At 35.1% G+C, this 19,935-nt stretch overlaps 1 protein-coding gene across 4 annotated transcripts in view; it reads right to left on the bottom strand.

The window, feature by feature from the left end:
- Window positions 1–377: 377 nt before the first annotated feature.
- LOC128208189 (galectin-4-like) overlaps window positions 378–19,935 on the bottom strand; it is a 20,357-nt gene continuing 799 nt past the window's right edge. Inside the window, exons 2-10 of one of the 4 annotated variants that reach the window (XM_052911623.1) lie at window positions 17,497–17,585; window positions 16,371–16,458; window positions 15,917–16,036; window positions 15,087–15,215; window positions 8,369–8,500; window positions 7,448–7,486; window positions 6,687–6,772; window positions 4,449–4,665; window positions 378–997 (exon numbers count right to left, since the gene is read on the bottom strand). In XM_052911623.1, coding sequence (XP_052767583.1) covers window positions 878–997; window positions 4,449–4,665; window positions 6,687–6,772; window positions 7,448–7,486; window positions 8,369–8,500; window positions 15,087–15,215; window positions 15,917–16,036; window positions 16,371–16,458; window positions 17,497–17,585 — 1,020 coding nt within the window. In that variant the 3' untranslated portion in view covers window positions 378–877. Of the gene's footprint in view, window positions 998–4,448; window positions 4,666–5,489; window positions 5,695–6,686; window positions 6,773–7,447; window positions 7,487–8,368; window positions 8,501–15,086; window positions 15,216–15,916; window positions 16,037–16,370; window positions 16,459–17,496; window positions 17,586–19,935 lie in introns of all 4 variants that reach the window. The other 3 variants (XM_052911624.1, XM_052911625.1, XM_052911626.1) reach the window with 3 other exon arrangements.

Raw genomic sequence — 19,935 nt, 5'->3', positions numbered from 1 at the left:
TAATACATCGTGTGATTTCATTGCTGAACACGAAATGCGTCGTTTGATTTCATTGCAAAACACGAAATGTATCGTGTGGTTTCATTAAAAAACACGTATTGCATCGTTTGATTTCATTGCAAAACACGAAATGTATCGTGTGGTTTCATTAAAAAACACGTATTGCATCGTTTGATTTCATTGCCAAACACGTAATGCATCGTTTGATTTCATTGCCAAACACGTAATGCATCGTTTGATTTCATTGCCAAACACGTAATGCATCGTATGATTGTTTTAAAGTAATATTTATAAACATATTAAGATTTTTCTTACAGTGTGTACTACATATGTTATGTTACACATATACAGCATTCAACAAAAAAGAAAGAGTTCACTATAGATAACGCTTTTATTTGGAATAAACCAGTGTTTGACATATTTCACATACATGCAATGACTTATGTTTATATACAGCCAAATAAATTACCTTACAAGTTACAGTTTTGAAAACTCTTTTTTGTTGTTTATACAATTCTTGCCATATTCAAAACATTATAAAGTCAGTTAAAGAATGAAATTAACACAAACAACTATAATTATCTCCAATTAAAACTAAACACGAAGTGCCAATTACTTTTCAAAAGAGGCATAAACAAAACAAACAAGTTGTTTACTTATACTAAGCTCTGTAATGGTGGTTTCATACTATGTCAAATCAGTAGGTGTGCAAACAATCAATGTGATTATATGGAAAACAAAATACATCAAATATATTATGAAAACAATGTCTTTGTATGTGTCCTCACATAAATTCTTATCTTGTATTTAAAATGACGTCACACCCGTTGATTGAAGTCATTTATATCGATGTTAACGTCACACCAACAGGAACTGTTTATCCCTGGAAACGGACCTGTGTCAGGCGAAGGTCTCCGTCAATACGGAGGGTGTCGAAGCGGCCCAATGGCTGGATACGATGGCGGAACTCCATCAAATGCTGGTTGTTCACAGCAACCTTGTGAAGCAGTAAGACAATGAACGAAAAATACCATGGTTGTTAACGAGGTACAGAGTCAATGGACATGCGACCAACAACATTTAGGTACAGTGGAACCCCGTTTGCTCGAACTCCCAGGGACCGGCGAAAATACCTCGAGCCTCGGTAAATTAAACCCAAGCGGGATTGTTCACCTTTAATATATATGAAATCGGTCCTTAACATCTAGTTCGAGCCAACGAGGAATTCGAGCCAACGGATTTCGACAGCATCTGATCTCATTCCATGGAGATTCTATGCAATGTAATGTATATATTATAGTTAGAGAATACTTTAATATAACAGAATACCACAGTTTTTCTTGACTTGAAATAACAGTTTATAATCTATAAACAAAATTATACATCAAAGCTTTTAAAATGTAAAACTTGGATATTATTATATAAATAATAATATTTATACTGTCTGAAAACCTTGAAAATTTGATTAAGTTTAAGCTTAAAGTTTCATTAAACAATGCTAAAATAAAGTTACTGATTGACTTTAGGTACTAAGAGCTTGAACAATACAACGCTACAACAAGAAAGTTATGATAGTGGCATTTGGAGTACCTCGGCCATCTTATTGAAAACAATCTCGGATGTATGCCGGTATATCAGTATAAGTAGTTGGTTGTGTTTTATTTATTATATTATTAATCAAATGTAGTGTTTTGGATTGTATTTGTATAAATATCTAAGTTTAAACTGATTGCCAATAAAGTGTATTATTGCAAACATAATTAAGATTCCCAAGAGATAAGTCATAAGGTTTAACTGCTAAATTGAAATTACTACGCGATCTACTTGCAGTGTATTTAAAGTGTACCGATTTCTGATATCGTAGACCGTCCATATACATCAGAGGTTGTTTTCGATAAAAATGTCCGAGGACCTCTGAATTTTCGAAGTTGAAGCTATTAATAAATGCTTTTCTGCGTGTTATGCAAAGCTAAGAAGTGGTCGTCATTATAATTGACCATAATTGTGTCGAATGTTTAGATGCATAACCAAAGTTTGTTTTAAAAAGAGTACAACAAAGGATATTTTGCAATCTGTACTACCGGAAAAAAGAAACTGCGCATAACACGCCATGCATCGAAAACAACGTCAAGTATTTCGATGATTTCGTGCTCTTTACCTCAGTAGTTTGATACATAAACGTTATTATTATACCCCACTTTTGTCTACAATGGTAAAATCTCATTAATTAAAAAGAGATATTTTGACGATAAGAAACATTTTCAACCTTTTTGACACGTGACCAAGCGAAAATTCACTGTCAGGTCATGTGACCGCAGTGACATTTTGAATGTCATATAAGGGCAAATAACTGCTATAATATTTTAGCTAAATCATGACGTGATTGCCTCCCTTATACACATACAGCAGTGACGTCACTATTCAAAGTATACACAAAAACATCAGACGACAGGAACTGTCAGATTTTGAAGGAATTTTAGAATAATTAACGGTGGAATTTTGTTCTAGATATAATCATTTTATTATTTTATATTTTGTTTCCCTTGTTAAGTTAAATGAATTAAAAACTTTTTATGAACTTAATTTTGTTCGGTATAATAAAATAAATATCATATGGCAGCATGTGTGACATTGATATTGTCAACCCTCGAAAGAGAATGCTAACGCCTCGGATGACATTCTGCTCTCGGGCTTACAATATCAATGTCACACATGCTGCCATACAATAATTATATACTGTGATACAAAGAGGTACTTCCTCACAATAACGAGACAATTTTCAGAATGATTTTACCTTTAAAACATATAATTCTATTGATATTTCAGAAACGTTATTATTGTGAATGCTGTTTCTTTTTTCTTGTATATGTTCAATAGGGTCCGTATTCAATATCCTACTTTGAGTTGACTTGAACTTTAGAGTAGAATCTGAGCGTTTTGATTGGACTGTATAAATAACTGACCAATGGAATCATTGGGGTGTGTCGAAGGACAAGGATAAGAACGATATTGAATACGACCCCTGGGTTAATTTACGTTGAGTTTGTTAAGCAGACTGTTGGACATGCAGTTGCAGGATATATGGTCTACATATGCAGATATATAAAGCAAATGTCAGCATGTTTTGGTGTGATGGATACTGTATATAGTGTGCAGGGTAACCAGTTTTGACATGCCTTAATAACTATTTCTACTGCCTATAAATTTTGGTATTAGAATGGCCTTTTGTATAAATTATTCTTTTTCAAAAACACATAGCATGAAAAGATAATCTCATGTTACTTAAATGTACAAAATGACAGCGGAATAAGTATGAATACTTCTATAAACGTTTTATCCTTCCATGAAAAAAATCTAAACTTCAAAGAAAAATATGAATAGCCTATAAACTCTTATATCATATCTCAGCGGGTTTTTTAAAAAAAACCTCTCTAGACGTAAACTTTTCAATATTCAAATTGATGTCCACAATTGAGATATGTTGAGCCAATTGTCTAAAGTGTATATAATTCATTTTTGATTTGCATGCAAAATAAAATACTATTCTAACAAACAGATATTGAAGAGCATCCATGCCATTTTACATTATACTTCGAATATTTTGCAATGTCGAAGTGTTCTTTTCCATAAAATCAGCTCTTTTCAAATTTCCCCGGGAAAGTGGTTCCTTAAGACAAATCTTACATTTTTTCACTCAGATTTCAATTTTAATTGTATGCATCATGACACACATATTTACGAACAAGATACTCTGCTCAAACCATTTTTATAGAAACATAATTGCTCATTCTCCATTGCCAATTAAATGGCCAGTGTTACTGGCTACGACACAATAGTAATATTCCTGCCTGGAACTGAAGCTTTACAACTTAGGTTCATGTTTCTTCCATGTGCCACAGCGGAGAAAATCATAAAATCTGTTTCCAGTTGACATTGCAAAATGGTGTTACATTGAACAGCCAGGTTCACCTACAGTTAAAATGCCCGTATGCTCAAATATCTCAGCTATCTTTTAACAGTGACTAAACCATATTTTCTGTCCTAAATATACTTGTTTTATCGTCTTAAATATTTATTACCAAAATTTGGCGCTATTTCTTTAAAATTTTACCTGTGTCCATCCTAAGTAATTTGCAAAATACTTGGTTTTTACAAAAATTGTAGGTGCTTTATAGCTCAATCAGGTTAAGGTTCAAAAACACTTGTGTGTGTGTGTGTGCTGGGTTTTGATAGAGATTGGGGACTGGGCAGTGGATAGAAGTTGCATTTAAAAAAAATGCAGTTAAATACCTTATTATTACATACTTTAACCGTTTTCTTTATTTGAATATGTAAGAGGAGATACATTGTGTGTACAAGGAGATACATTGTGTGCTATAGACACCAAGAAGCTATTAATCTAGCAGTGCCTGGTTCTAGGGTCTTGGTGAACCAAACCTTCTCTGTACCTTAAACTGATGGTGCTCAACCAAGATAATCATTTCAAATGGGGCATTCTGAGCAAACGGGAAAAATGGAATAGTCCTCTCCTCTGATCCCCATCCACCCTGCTTATGGTTACGCACGACAGAATTGCTCTCGTTGTTAAACCAGAAGCGAGCATCAACGCACATAGCAATCTCGTGCGGCTCGTGGTGGCTCCCTTGTTGGATATACACTGTAAACCTAGGACGACGTATGACATTGATGATTAACAATATATTGTGTTTGAATATCAGATGTCACGGAGCACGCGGAGGGCGTTTAAGGATTTGACGTTTGCTGTTTTGGAAATTGCAGCTATAAAATGCTGTCACACCAAAGGTTATTGCGGTTGCTCCACTTTGCGAGCAATAAAGTCATAAGTTTATATTACACCTTTAAAGTAAGTGCCCTTTTTCCTGAAACAAAGCATACCTTTTTGTGCCCTGGTCGTCTTAATTGTATCGACATCAATACGTTAAGATGACAGTGGCAACCATATAGTCCAGTTTTATATGCCACTTGCTACAAGGCGCCGTTTGTAAAAGCTTTGACTTTGATGGATACTTCGGACTTTTATTAAACGGACATCCTAGTGTTTAGTTTTTGTTCGTTCATATTGAACAATGGTACAAAAACAAGCGCAAGATGCTCGCATTCAGATAAGGAATATGTATGCGAAATTTCATAACAATATATTTAATAAATAATTGAAGGTTTGATTATATCGAAGGTTTTAGTTATATTCTACAAGTCTAACACACATTACATGCTAACATTGCTTGCGAGTTGCGCAGACTGTTAGTCTAACTAAGTAAGCTAGAGGCGTAAAATCAAAATAATATCAAGTAGCTGACGTAGGCGAAGTTAATCATACATGCCACTTGGGTTAGGGTTGGTTAGGGTTAGGGTAGCGTAAGGTATTATTTACACAAAGACAATAAATATCAGAAGGCGTGCCATTTTCGCCTTCTATCTGGTCTTTTATTTACACCACAAATCTAGAATACGGCCGTGCTGTGGAGTACCTTGTACGATGACATTTCGACCATAATCATCATTTCAAACCACGCGTCAGGGCTAAACGGGAACCATGCAAGGTCCCTTTCTTCTGAGCCCCAACAATGATGGCTCATATGGTTCCGTACGACAACGTTGTGCGAATTGCCGAAATTAAACCTGACGTCGAGGTGAAAGGCGATGTCGGAGCCATTTTGAAAGTTAACACTGAACCTAGATAAACACTATTAACATTATTTACCCGTTTAAAACGTATTGTTTTTATATTTGAGACTTCATGCAAAACTCACTCCTAACAGATTTCTAACAGTAAACATTGTTCTATGTCAATACCATTTGAGTCGTTTATTTTGTTCCTGGCATAAGAGAAAGAATGTCGCTGCTAATACGTTTGAACTTACATTAGAGGATTTAATGTGTTTGGGTATGTGGTGTTAGTTTGTTTTTGATGTTTGGATTTGTGAATATGATGTAAGTATGTTTGTGTCTTTAGTTCATTGACATTATGGATCTTACATTGTGTCCCTTAACTATTTTATTTTTCATTTTTCGACTACTTGGCTTGTCGCCGTATTTTTAATTGTATTATTGCATGTAAGAAGTGCATCAAATTCACTTTTTTCTCCATCTTAAGTTTTTGAATAATTCGATTTACCTTTTGAATTTCACAGAAAATCAGAAAATTATAATATTGTATGTATTACCACAAGAACAAACTTACTTTCAATTGCTTCATTAACATCCTTCCAGAATCGATAATAAGTTATTTACCATAAAAATACAAGACAAGCCCAGCAGTCAAGAACTAAAAAATAAGCCTTGTTAAGATGCACACGTCAAGATCCTAAATGAACCAAAGACATGAACGTATAAACACCACAGACACAAATACAAACACCAGGCAACACACGCATCTAAATATCTCACTTGAATATGAGTCTACTGGGGGCTCAAACTATGTTTGTGTGGGCCTAATTTCACCCTTGTCCCAGCACTTATCTATTATGACAAACTTTAAAATATAAGTCTCCTCCGAGTTTGTTTTTAATATTGTATTACTAGTGTAGCATTCAAAACAATTAGAAAATAACATTAATTGCCACAAGAAAAATCCGACTTTAAATGCTTCATTCACATATGTTCACATTTCAAAATAAAAAAATAATAAGTTACCAAAATCAACTCCATTAACTCTATGTGCATACCTGCTTGCACCGGGGTGGGGAATGCCGCTGATGACGATCATCTTGTTCGGGTAGAGGCCGCCAAGGTGGTGGACAAACGGAACAGGCTGTCACAGACAAATAAATAATCAAAAATGTAATAACTACTCGTGAAAATCTACACGCCTATTCTCTCATAGTCATGTACAAGATGGAAAAAATGAGGTAAATATTAAAGACGATGCAATGTAGATTTTTTTATCAATCATAAAAATGCACGATTTTAATATGAGTCACTGTATTTAAACTATATAATTCGTATCAAATAATTTAATATCTGTATCGGATTCTTTAGTTTAAATACAGTGACTCGTGTTAAAATCATGCATTTTTATGATTGATAAATGTATGAAAGACGTACGTGTGCAATGACTAGTTGTCGCATTAACTGAAGGTCAAGTCAATTCACGTATTTCAGTAAATATAAGTCAAGGAAAATCACGTGTCTCAACAAATGTGAGTGAAAAAGGTGACATAACATTTTCATGACTTTACTCAGGCTGCACATAGTTATTTTCTGTGTCATCGTGAACACGTAAAGTAATGCAATGCGACTATCCGTGACCTTGAGTCAAGCACTACATACAATGTAGGTCACTGGCAGTGGTAGAGAGTGCAATGTGACAGTCTGTGACCTTGAGTCAAGCACTACATACATCGTAGGTCACTGGTGATGATAGAGAGTGAAAAGTTGACCGTTATGTAATGGTTTTATATGCATTATAACAAATTAGTTCACATACCGGGTTGTAAATTGGTCCCGACCCAGGGAAGGAGGGAGTCTGAAAAAGACCGTATATTGATGTGAACAATTAAATGAAAATATTGTTATAACTTTGCAACAAGTATGTCACGTTGTTAACACAAGGTTAACACATGGTAAAAACTGAAGCTGAAACATTTTAAATATAGTTTATATACAAATTCCATACATGGTTGCTTTAGGCTGTCAAGCGGACTTCTCTTACCTAGTTTTTAATTGTTTAAAACTTTTTGTTCAGATCCGTACTTCTTTTCATATGTTTATACTTTTTGAGCCAATATATTGTTAAAAAAATAGTATATTTGCGAAATGTAAGAATAAGAATTATTGTCAAATTCTCAAAACTGATTAGATTTCATATGTTTGAGTTGTGCATGACCGATCTAGCATTGCTGTTATTAGTTGACAGAAGAACAACACAAAAATATAAAGGCCCAATGGAAAAATTAAATACAACCATCTACACCATTAATATTTCATTGTATTTTTTAACATTGAACACTTTCTGAAAAGGCGTTTTAAGACTTCTTTTTTTCTGAATATGACCCTACGTTCTATATCCTTGTATTAGCCAAAATAATGCCTATGCTTTCTATAGTTTACAAGAAGGTCTGTTTGACAGCCTTTAGCTTGTTTCCATATCATTTGTGCTAAATGAACAAAAATAGTGCGAAGAGTGTATATAAAGTAAAGTTTGTAGGAGGACATGAAGCGTCAGAGATGACCCAATGGAAAGGCTACGTTGATTGGAAAATGTCAGGAGGGATAGCTACATAAATATTTTATACGTGCAACAGTCTTGGTAATGCAAATGTATTAGCAGAAATTGTTATTGACATGTGAGGTGTCGATAGTCGGGATAAATGTGCCAACTCGTTGACAGCGGTCACTTATAACATACATTGTTCTGGCCAGCATGGGCCATTTCATTAAGAACTCCTCCTACAAACTTTCCGAAAGCTGCCCCAATATTTCCCGACCCATGCTGGGGCGGGTGGTGTCCATGGTGGGGAGGGTGGTGGCCGTGATGACCCTGTAACAACAAAACGACTTATTGTGTGTTTTGCCTACAGCAAAAATAAGGTTTTTGAATATTTCTTTGACTTCGCATACAAATATAGAGGATATTGGTATTTTTGAATCTCACTTTTGGTACTCATCACATTTCCAATGAAAGAGTTTTAAGTGAAATTTTGACAGTGCAATACCTATCCAAGGTATAAATGTTGTTATTGTTTTTGTGTGTGCTTTTTTATGGTCGTATTTTTATAACAAAATAAAAAAAGATGAAAAAACAAACAAACAACAACAACAAAACATTGCAGCATTTTATCAACAACATGCTTGGTTATACAGTATTTGAAACACACACACTTTTAATTTTACAGCATATACCCTGTAAGTGGTCCTGAAAAAAGTTTTTACTGATAATTAGCCGCATTTAACATTCATATTTTTCATACCTCTAATACAAAAAACATCCAAATTAAGATGACTTGGTTACTAAATTAGTAGTTTAAAGGCCTTCAATAGTGTAAAAGTGAGTTGACTGACCACAACAGAAATATTTAAAAAATAAAATAAAATATATTAAGTTTTGAATTTCAGTCTTTTGCAAACATCCGTGCAACATGGGTAGGTGTAATAAGGAGTTGGGCAACTTTAATTGAATGAGATTTTATCAGATTTACATTAGGATTTGCATTTACATTTTTACGGAAATGTCTTTACACCAAATTATTATGTCTGTTTCAGAATCGTCAGGACTACCACATCAAGAATGTATTGCGGCTTTGATGTGATTGTAAGTGTTTTGAGTAAGATTGTTGCCTTTTTGTGACCTGGACATGAATTTAATCCACGGTTCTGTATTATTTTCTTGAATATCTTTCTTATTGAACCGTTATCATCAAGAATCCGCAAGACATGGTTAATTTGGTAGTTTGGAGCATTTTCACACAATAATATTTTTATATTGCCGGCAGACTTTTCCGAAAATATGCAAATGCTTTTTGAACCAAAAACTGATAAAAGCTTCTTTCGTAAAAATTGCTCAATTCCATATTACCCCGAAATATTTTGCAAAAGTTTATTATACTGTAACACATGAAAAAAGATGTTTCCTCAAAACTTGGTAAAACATGAACTTTTCATTAAATTTATGGCCTTCCCCACCCACTTTTGCAATGTGGAAGGCCCTTAAGTAATGACGTCATCATTACCATATCTCTATATGAAATGCTGATGGTAACAAATATTGATATATTGTTACACTGGGGATAAGATAATGTCATTTTTTTTTTTAAATTGTGAGAAGTATTCCTGAACTTTGTATCCTTGCTACATCCCTTTGTGAACCCGTGGAGATGAAAACATTGACTGCTGCTCAAGTTGTTTTAATTCGGATAGCTTTTCAAGTCGGACAATGTGGATTTTAAAGTTTTATTTTTCAACTGGAGATATTTTTCTTAGGAATAACCCCTGTATTGGCTTCAAATGACATGTTGTATTTTAAGAATATGTATGGCTGTCATAGTCTTCTTTCGCTCGGAATTATATTAAATTTTGGTCAAAGATGTTTATTTTAACAACTTTTTATTTCATTTTTAGAAATGTATAGGCACTTATAATGGTAGGATTTAACCTTTACAAAATGTATACCTCTGCGTTTCATTGTTATTTAAATATTAAAGGGAAGGCACTACAGTAGATAATTATTTTCAAATGTTCTGCGACATTTAGTCCCCTTTGATCACTATCGAGATTCAAGATTTATTCATAATAAAGGCATTATCAAATGACCTAAGTATAGTCAAAACAAAACATGTTACAGTATGTATTTAAGAATTGAGCATTTTTTTGTGCGTTTTGTATGAAGTGTCGGAGAAATTGCACCAAATTTGCATTAACAGTTCTTTTCACGTAAGATATTTACATAAAGGTGACTTGTTTAAACTCTGAAATGTATCTTCCATTTTTCCTTGCCTAAGACAATATCTTTTACTGCCCTGTTGTTTATATTCATGAATTGTCGGCATGTCATTAGTTTCATTATGACCTAGATCTTAACTTTCATCTTCTCTTTCATTTTTATTTGTAACTTCAGACAAATCATCTAATAAAATGTTCATCAGTTCTTCAATTTCGTGAGAAATCAAAACAGTAGCAGTTTTCTCACTCAATTTCGGCAAAAACAACTCGAAACTAACAAAAAGATCTTTAAACAAGTCGAAATCTGACATATCATCCGCCATGTTTACTCTCTGCTGCAGACGAACTTTCAGCTTCCAGTTCTCCGCAATCAAGTTATTATCATTTATAATAAAAAAATACAATACAAGATCAACAATTTTAAAAGGTTTTTGTTCAATTGTTGCTTTTTTTAACCCAATTTTTTAAGAAGGAAAATACACATGTAAACAACTTCCTACTATTACTTGACGTCATGGGTTGTAAATAGAAAGTAGCCCGGTTATGAATATTAATAAGCTGATTTGTTTACACGAATGCTTCATGGAGAAATGAATGAATATCACATGGGTTGTCTTATCCAATAGGATTTAAGCATTTACTCGCGCCTGCTCAAAGTTGTAATTATACACTATACATTATACACATTCATTTTGAGACAGTGGAGATATCACATAACATAAGGTTTATTTTCGATGATATCATGATAACATAAGGTTTATTTTCGATGATATCATGAGCCATATAATTCAAAAGTCTTCATATAAATAAAAAAAAATGTCTAAAATGTTGAATTAAACATTATACACTGACAATGAATTATCGAAAGTTTGAACAACAGAAACCTTCTAATTTAAAGATATTATTTCCATAGTTTTGTTTAGAACTTATTACCTTATGGTGTGAGGTTTTTTTCAAGTGAGGTGGCAGTATCAGTAAGATATATCGTTATTTAAGATTTAGTTGATTTCATAGTGCATAAAAACTTTCGAAGAACATAAAATGAATCAAGCAAATGAAAGTAACGCATAATAAGCTTTATTATATGCCTATCATAAATCAACACGCAATACATATCGCAAAATACGGTAGTCCGTATTCCACTCCAGTGCAATACTGCCATATTCCACTCTTGTGACGTCACGTCATAACCTTTATCATTGCGCAATGTTAAAATGACGTCATAAAACAAAATAGTGCGTCCTTAAATAACATTTATAATGAAAACATGTGGCTTTTAAGTGATCTAACCAGTAATGTATATTATAAAAGGGTTATTAGTACTGCGTTTTGATTCAGAATGTCGTATTCGACTCTCGTTGATTTTTGCAGATTCGGATTTCACGAGGCACAAGTCGAATACAACCTCCCGGATCTAAACGCAGTACTAAAAACCCTATCATATTTCTGCTTTAAACGTGGTTTGGTGTTTGTTTAAATAAAGTGCACAAAATGGTAAGGGCAAGAAAAGATGTATTTTAAGTTAGTTTTATTTGTTTTATTGGCGAAATAGGGTCTGTTGGCGAATTATATATTGAATCCGACAATAAACAAATATTGACTTGACTTGACTTGACTTGACTTGATAAAACGAAGGGTCAACGAGCGTTGACCTATTGAGTATTGACCTGGTCGTCCAATATTTCAAATATAGGCCATGAGTATGTACTATTAATGCAAGTACTATATCGTCACCTTAGTGTAATAACTCAGTAACTGCATATAGAAATAGAAGCAGATATTGAGTTATTGCACTAAGGTGACGATATGTTAACGTTATCACATTGGGATAATACAGGGACAATGCGATATCTATTATAGTCAAACATGTTAAAAATCTTGGTTTAAAATAGTTTAACACTTTTAACATATTATAAAAGGTTTTTTCCTTATAATGAAGCCGACCGGCTTCTCTAATTGCATTTATATTCTAAAATAAAACTCCTGGTTGTCAGACCGTTCTAAAGTGGTAGCCCCGAAGGTTATTGAAAAACCTGTGTTAATGCATGTGAAGTCTGTCTGCACTAGCGAATCGCCCCCTTAGATTGTCCAAGTTTACTTTTTATTAAAATATAGAAGAAAGAAGTAATAAAATACACCCAGTAGGCACCATTTCGGACTGGAAATTGATACAATTTTCTAAGATGAGTAGCCTAACCCCCTGGAAAGATTTTAAACCAAATCCATTTCGGTTCTGAGGAAAGGGTGCAAACCTTTTTTTGTAAAATACACTTTTTGGATTACGAAATCAAGTGTGGCAAATCATTAGAAGTGTTAAAACTATGATACTGACAGCTGGGACCATTTACAAATTTCGATATATATGCTCAAATATTATCTTTGCAGTCCACGACTTTGAAAAGCGTGAGTAACAAGATTCAACGAAAGGTTGAAAGGTTAATTGATCCGTTTGATGTTTGTGTATAAGTCCTTTTTGGCGAGAGGTTTGGTCTACAGCTTTCTAATTTTTCATTAACTGTACCGGCGTGAGTTTTAAACCAAATATTTATTGATGCTTCAACTGTTTTTACGACAATTTCGGTTTCAAAGAGGAAAATAATTTCAAAATTAGTGTTTTTATAGGTGCATATTCGTGGAAAAAATGGACAAAAAACAAGCGAGTCCCTTGAAATGTTTGACAACTTAATGTGTCCTTCTAGTTTCTGTTGCTGTTTCAGTATCACTTGTAATTAATTAGTTTACCGCCATGTAGAGTAACTGATAATTATGATAGTCATTTTAGCAAGGAAGGGGTAGAGGTGTCAAATCGCAATCAGGTTTTAACGGACCCTCACTTCGTTTTAACACGTACCCTCATAACCTATTCGCTTTTGTGATAAAAACAGGGTAAGTCGATTACTTTGATAGATAACTTTCAAATATAATCTTCACAGCCTAACATGTTCTGAATTCATCATCATAAATATCATCATTAAAGTGCATTTCAAAATGTTTATCTAGACATTGTTGCAAAATACAGGCGGTGGTTAGATCTGTGGTAATTTCAACACTATAGATTTCAAGTTGTTCATAAACTTTGACGTTAACTACTCAATGTTTCACTATGAAATCTAGCATACTTTAAAAGCTGCAACTCTCACAGATTGACCATTTGAACAACTTTTTTTTTTAATTTTTGTCTTGGAAAGAGCAACTTTTTGCGTAAATATCTGCAAACCAATGATAAAAGATTGCTGACAAAAATTCAGATCGTAGATTTTCATATTTCCGCTCGAAAATTAATGTTTAATGGCTTAAACCGTTTCTAACGGTTTAAGAAAAATGCATAAAACATCAATTTTTGAACTTAAATTTAAAAATCTACGATCTGATTTTTTGTCAGCAGTCTTATATAATTGGTTTAAATGGATTTTCGCAAAATTGGCTCGTTTCAAGACAAATAATTTAAAACATGAGTTCAGCTTTAAAAGAAGAAAATATTAGAGATATGCATACTGTTATTCGAGCCATCCCATTACACTCCCTAGTGGAGAGGTTCTAAGGGACATCGGGCTGTTCCAATACATGGGCGCTCCATAATGTTCAAAGCAATGACATCCCTATATGCAAATTTGAGCGATCGTTTTTAAAGTGAGGCCTTCATATTAGTTATGTTGGCAACGGTTCATTTAAAAAAAAAACTTTGTTGAAATTGAGTAATTAAACTTATATTTACGAATAAACACATAACAACGGCGATTGGCATTCGCATGTGAACATGTATAATTTTGAATTATATTGTGCACCAGTCAATTGTAACCACGCCCCCACCCCAGGTATATCTAAAGATTTTGGGGGAAATGGGCCGTTTTTTACCCTCCAGGTGGCCCCAAATGCCGAGTGAATGTGGTCGTTTTGTTTTAGCGCCAATAATAGCGAGGAATGGGTATGGGTAACTAAGATGTCCCCGGGTTGCGGGGGCATTTGGAGGGAATTTTATCAGCAGTTTGTCTCCGCAGGGCCAGGACTTACCGAGAATCGGCTGGACCGAAAGTCAAAGTTCCCGCTATTTCGCGGACTTGGGGGTCGTGGTTACAATTGACTGGTGCATAGCCTTAACTAGTTCGGCAAAGTAGAATATTTCCTGTTACATTTTTAAATAATTATTTCCATTAGAGCTTTTATTTAAACTTTTGATAATGTTTTAGCATGACAAAAGGAATCTGGCTGAAAACAACTTCTGCTTCCATCAAACTTTATCTATATGTCTCAGTGTATGACTTCCGTAAGCCATACGTCATGAGCCAAGAGGTTGTGGGTTCAATCCCCACAAGGGATACTTCCTTATGGCGTCTCAAAAAGGACACAGTACTGGTTTCTGCCCAGGAGACGGACTCGGGAATGATCTTACAAGCTTTCAGCTTCCGTCACAACTGAGATAAAAGAATTCAGTATAAAACCTTGTCATGCATTTCAAAAGTCATAGCAAATCTTCAGTGGCAAAATATGTTATGATTATGGTTATGTATATGCCTTCCGGTTGCTGAAAACGAACAATAACCTACCGGATCTGGGTATAGTTTATGATTATGGTTATGTATATGCCTTCCGGTTGTCGAAAACAAGCAATAACCTACCGGATGTGGGTATAGTTTATGATTATGGTTATGGATATGCCTTCCGGTTGCTGTAAAGAAGCAATAACTTACCGGTTGTGGGTAACCTCCCTCAAACCGGATCTCCTTGATGCGGATGCCTTGCTCACACGTGAGGTGCGTCACGCGTTCCTTCGGCATCCGGTGGCTGTAGTCACAGAAATGGCGGCCGTCCACGTGTACCTGTGATGTTATAGGTTGGTTAAAATTATGTGTTTGACGGTAATTTTACTTTAAAGCCGGATTTGAACAGGTCCGTCAATTCAGAACAATGTTTTTTTGACAGCAGTCAAGACCACTTGGTCATGGAGGCCAGGCGCGAGGCTGCCTATACGCGAGTACCCGTCCGAATCCTCATGGTTCTGACAAAACTAACAGCCAAAGTTGCAGTATGCGTACTTGACTACATGATCCTAAAACTGTCCATATTCCGGTACTAAAGAAAGCACATCAAAACGCCCAGATTGCACAATGTTTTTGAGGGGGCTTGTCCCCACCCTCACCCCCACCCCACCCCCAGTACAATAATGAGTCCACATAAATAGAGGGATAGCTACGCCCCTGGGGCTAATGACATTTCATGGTATTTGACTGAAAATATCCAACTTGGGAAATTATTGGCAGAAAAGTTGTCTCCCCTACCTCATGCATTTTTATTAAAACGAGGTTGTGTCGGTCAACTGCCCCGCGGTATTAATGAAGTTTAACGGAATTAAGTAGCGTACCTTCCGACAATGAAGGGGCACGCTCATTACATATTTTTCTGCAGTATTTGTCATGAAAATAATAGCGAAAAGCTGATTATTTAGGTTAGTAGAGTGTTGAAAGACTGAAGTCTTACTATTGTGGAGAAAGCATTTCAACAATTGACCATTTTTACTAACGGAATAGTGCTGTTGTTTGATGTGAATTGCGACGTCGAAGGACGACCCCTGGTTGAAGGGGAAACCCCCGTGCCGCTCCTCTGCTCCCCACGAGCCGCCTCTCAGCGAGTTCCTGATCACCTGCACGTAAAATCGGGGAAATGTTTAGGTAGATAGAAGTAAGCACGGTTTTTTATCTGTAAATACGGATTTTTTTTAAATGTGACACTCTTTTACATGACTTTTAACTTTGAAACCGTTGAAATATCAATAGAAGGTTGATTTGTTCATTTTCTCCGGCAATTTTGTTCATTTTGCTTTTTCAGTAAAAAAATAAATTTTAATTTTGAGACAAAAATGAATCATTGAATTATGAATACTCAGAAACTTTATTCATGTTTATTAAAGTTTAAAGAGCTTTAATCTTTTTTTTTAAAATTAAAACAGAAATGTACTGCAGAATAAACATTCGCACCTGGTTGTCGGTGAACCTTGGGTTGAACACAAAGGGACTCTCGCTCCTCGGGTCAATACTGCAGCTGCACTGGAGCGCTATCAGGAACCTGGGAAAAAATATATAACAAGATATTAATAACCTGACATCAGCGGTTCAAGAGGGGGGGGGGAGCACCCGGCGCCTCTCCCCATTAAATCATCCGAATTTACTATTTATTTTAATACAGGAGAAAAATAGAAATAAAATACGCCCAAAATGCACCATTTCGGACTAGAAATTGTTACATTTTTCTTTGGGGAGAACGCCAAAACCCCCGATCCCCACACTTTTAACCAAATAAATTTCGGTTCTTAGGGTGGGGCACAAGTCAAAAGGTTACTCCCCCTGTGTTACGCCCCATCTAACGTAAAATTCTGGCCCGCCATGTAGTTTTTTTCATAATGCCATCTGATATCAGCATTTATGTGTTTAAAATACACTTGAAAATAATGAATTAAAAAAAAGAATTTTAAACAAAACAAGAACATAAATGGAAATAGTGGTTGTAGCAGATCATAAACGTTTATAGATTGATTATAAACATGTATGTACAAATGACTGTACAGATAAACAATCATCCTCTGTAATCTACGTTATATTCGGACCAACAGGTCAAGTACTGTAACACTTTTTCAGGCCTGGGCCGATATTCATGTAAAATTGACATATAACTTTAAAAAAACAAACTTATAATGTTTGTACACTAACAGAAAAGGGAGGTACTCTTTACAGACACAAACAAAATGAGAGCATTGTTTTAAACAAAGCACATGGTTTTAAATGCTCTTGTCAACGACAGTAACAAATAATGCCGTAGTTAACATGTCTTAATTATTATGGGCTGAACATGTATTTCAATCTTCTGCCTTCCGTTGGCTCGAACTCCCAGCGACCGGCGAAAATACCTCGAGCCTCGGAAAAATCGAGCCAACCGAGTATAAAGAAATGGGTCCTTAACATCCAGCTCGAGCCAACGAAGAATTCGAGCCAAGCGAGTTTGAGTCAACGGGGTTCGACTGTATTTTTGTGGATATTGTAAGAAGTTGAAAAGTATCACTAAGATAGATGCTTTGTGAACCGGGCCCTGATCGACCCTCGTACTCACCCATTGTGGTGCCTTTCGGCTATTCCTTTCACATGTATAACCGTTCCGTCGTGGACACCGCCTGGAATCGGGGCCACATACGGGGTCGCCTGAAAAAATACCATGTATGCCTATGATGTCCATGTGCCATTTTAAAGAGCATAGTATGATATACAAGTGACGAATGGGTTAAAATGGACGCAACATTGTCTAAGTTTACTCTGGAACATATTAATATCGTAGAATTAAATAAATAAGATACACCAAAGTGAACCATTTCAGGCAAAGTATAGTATAAATGTTATATGGGAAGGTCTCTCTAACCCCTCCCCCCACCACCCACAAACCTACATATAAATCATAAATCAGCATTCTAGATATAATACAACTAAACCGACATGAACTTACGAGCCCTATCGCACAAAAATATTTGCTATAACCTGCATAAATGACACACTTATAAATAGACAACCAACAAATTATCTAGCAATTACAACGTGAACATTTTTTTCCAATTGGATTTGTTATGCGCGTTCGGAACTCCTCGGCCATTTTTATCGAAAAAAACCTCTAATGTATATATGGACGGTATACATATTCAGAAATCGGTATGTTTAAGTCCGCTGCAATTCAAAATTTTACGAACTACTTCTTCTGATGTGGCATGCATCCAAGGTTGTTTTCGATAAAAATGGCTGTGGAGTTCCGAATGTGTTATGCGAGGTTACGCCATTACAAACATAACTAGATATAAAATCAAAATCCGTCAATATTTCACATTGCTATGGCCGTTTCTAATTTATATTTTGTTAATTGATCTGCCAAAATTCTCTTTTTTTACATTGGGAAGTTACCGGTCTTGTCATGGGAAATTAAAAATACAGGCGGGTTTGTGGAAGCCTCTTTGACCCTTTTGACGCTTTAAAAAAGTATAGACACATGTACAAGCAGCATCAGTCTTTTACACATATATGTGTTATCATTCGGAGCAAAGTGTTGCCTTCTGACGTAGCATTTATGACGTAATTTATCACGTCAGTGGCGGGTCTACCGGGGGGCAAAGAGGGCCCGTGCCCCCCCCCCCAGCGGGCCGGCAAGTAATGTTTTTTGGTGGTACATCTTTATTGATTTAATTGTATAAATAAGTTGTTTTGTCACAATTTAAATTTTATATAAGCATTTGAGCAAATAAAAAATTGAACCTGATTATCGAGTATACGACACGAAAAAGTATTTTGAAAATGACATCGGGGCCCGACATTCGATAATAAAAAACCGGCGCCGCATTTTACATAGACAGCTGATCAAAAGTAGACAAATATGGCTGCAGTTATACGCGTAAATTTACTGTTTTCAGAATATATCACATACCAGAAATATAAGTTGTTTTAAACTGTTAGCATGTGCACATTATATGTTCGTCATTGCTTTTAAATATGTCATTGAGTGTCAACAAGATATGTGTGTGCATAAGACATTTGACAAAAGTTTAAATTCTAAACGTTGCCGCCTTGAAACTTACCATTTCGGCCTTTATTATCGTCTAGTTCTCGGAATTATGCTAGAGTCTTTGTAAATTGATACATAATAATTTATTTGAAACCCTTTTTGGAATTTGTTGTCAAGTTGTTTTTACTTCAGTTAACTTAAATGACAATTACATCCGAAGTACCTACAGTATCGTTGAGTATATACTGTAGGTTTATATTATATTAAATTATTCTACGGCATATACATGCGTGTATCAGGTTGACGAGTGGTTAACGACTTAGCCTGTTAATCCGTCGACCGTGGTTCGATTCCTCAAACCGACAAGATATCTTTGTTGTTTTTTGAAAGGTTTATCTTAGATTAGTAAATGCTATCATTTTAATTCAATTGATCTGCCAAACATCATTGACAGTGAAGACAAATGTTAATGCCATGTCATTATACAATTAAAATAATGCATTCAAAAAAGTTTGATATGTTTATAATTAGTTGTGCCCCCCCCCCATTTAGAAAGTCCTGGATCCGCCACTGCACGTGGTATACACACACTGTGCATCGGTAAATCAAGTCTGCAGTTTGACTTAGTATCATATGTCTTTTCTTCCGGGTAGGTTGTTGAAATAGAGACTTGTGTAACCCTTAGAAATCTTAATTTAATGACACCCATGAAATACGAGCTTTCTTCCTGTTTCTCTTATCTCATTGCGAGTTTTATTTTACTCTTAAAAGGCGTACTTCCGTGTGTCTAATAACCTTGTTTAGTTATGGAAGAAGATTGATATATTTAAGAAATTGTGTTTTCACCTCTGTCCGAAATTCACCATATAAGACAAATATATATATTTTCTATTCAACATTATCTTGTTAACACCGAGCACGCGTTTAGTATGAAAAAAAATCATCATCATCATCATGATCATCATCATCATCATCATGATCATCATGATCATCACAACCACCACCACAACC

The sequence above is a fragment of the Mya arenaria genome, chromosome 11 (genome assembly GCF_026914265.1).
Source record: "Mya arenaria isolate MELC-2E11 chromosome 11, ASM2691426v1".
NCBI classification, from domain to species: Eukaryota; Metazoa; Mollusca; class Bivalvia; order Myida; family Myidae; genus Mya; species Mya arenaria.
This window is presented reverse-complemented; position numbering and strand designations above follow the sequence as displayed.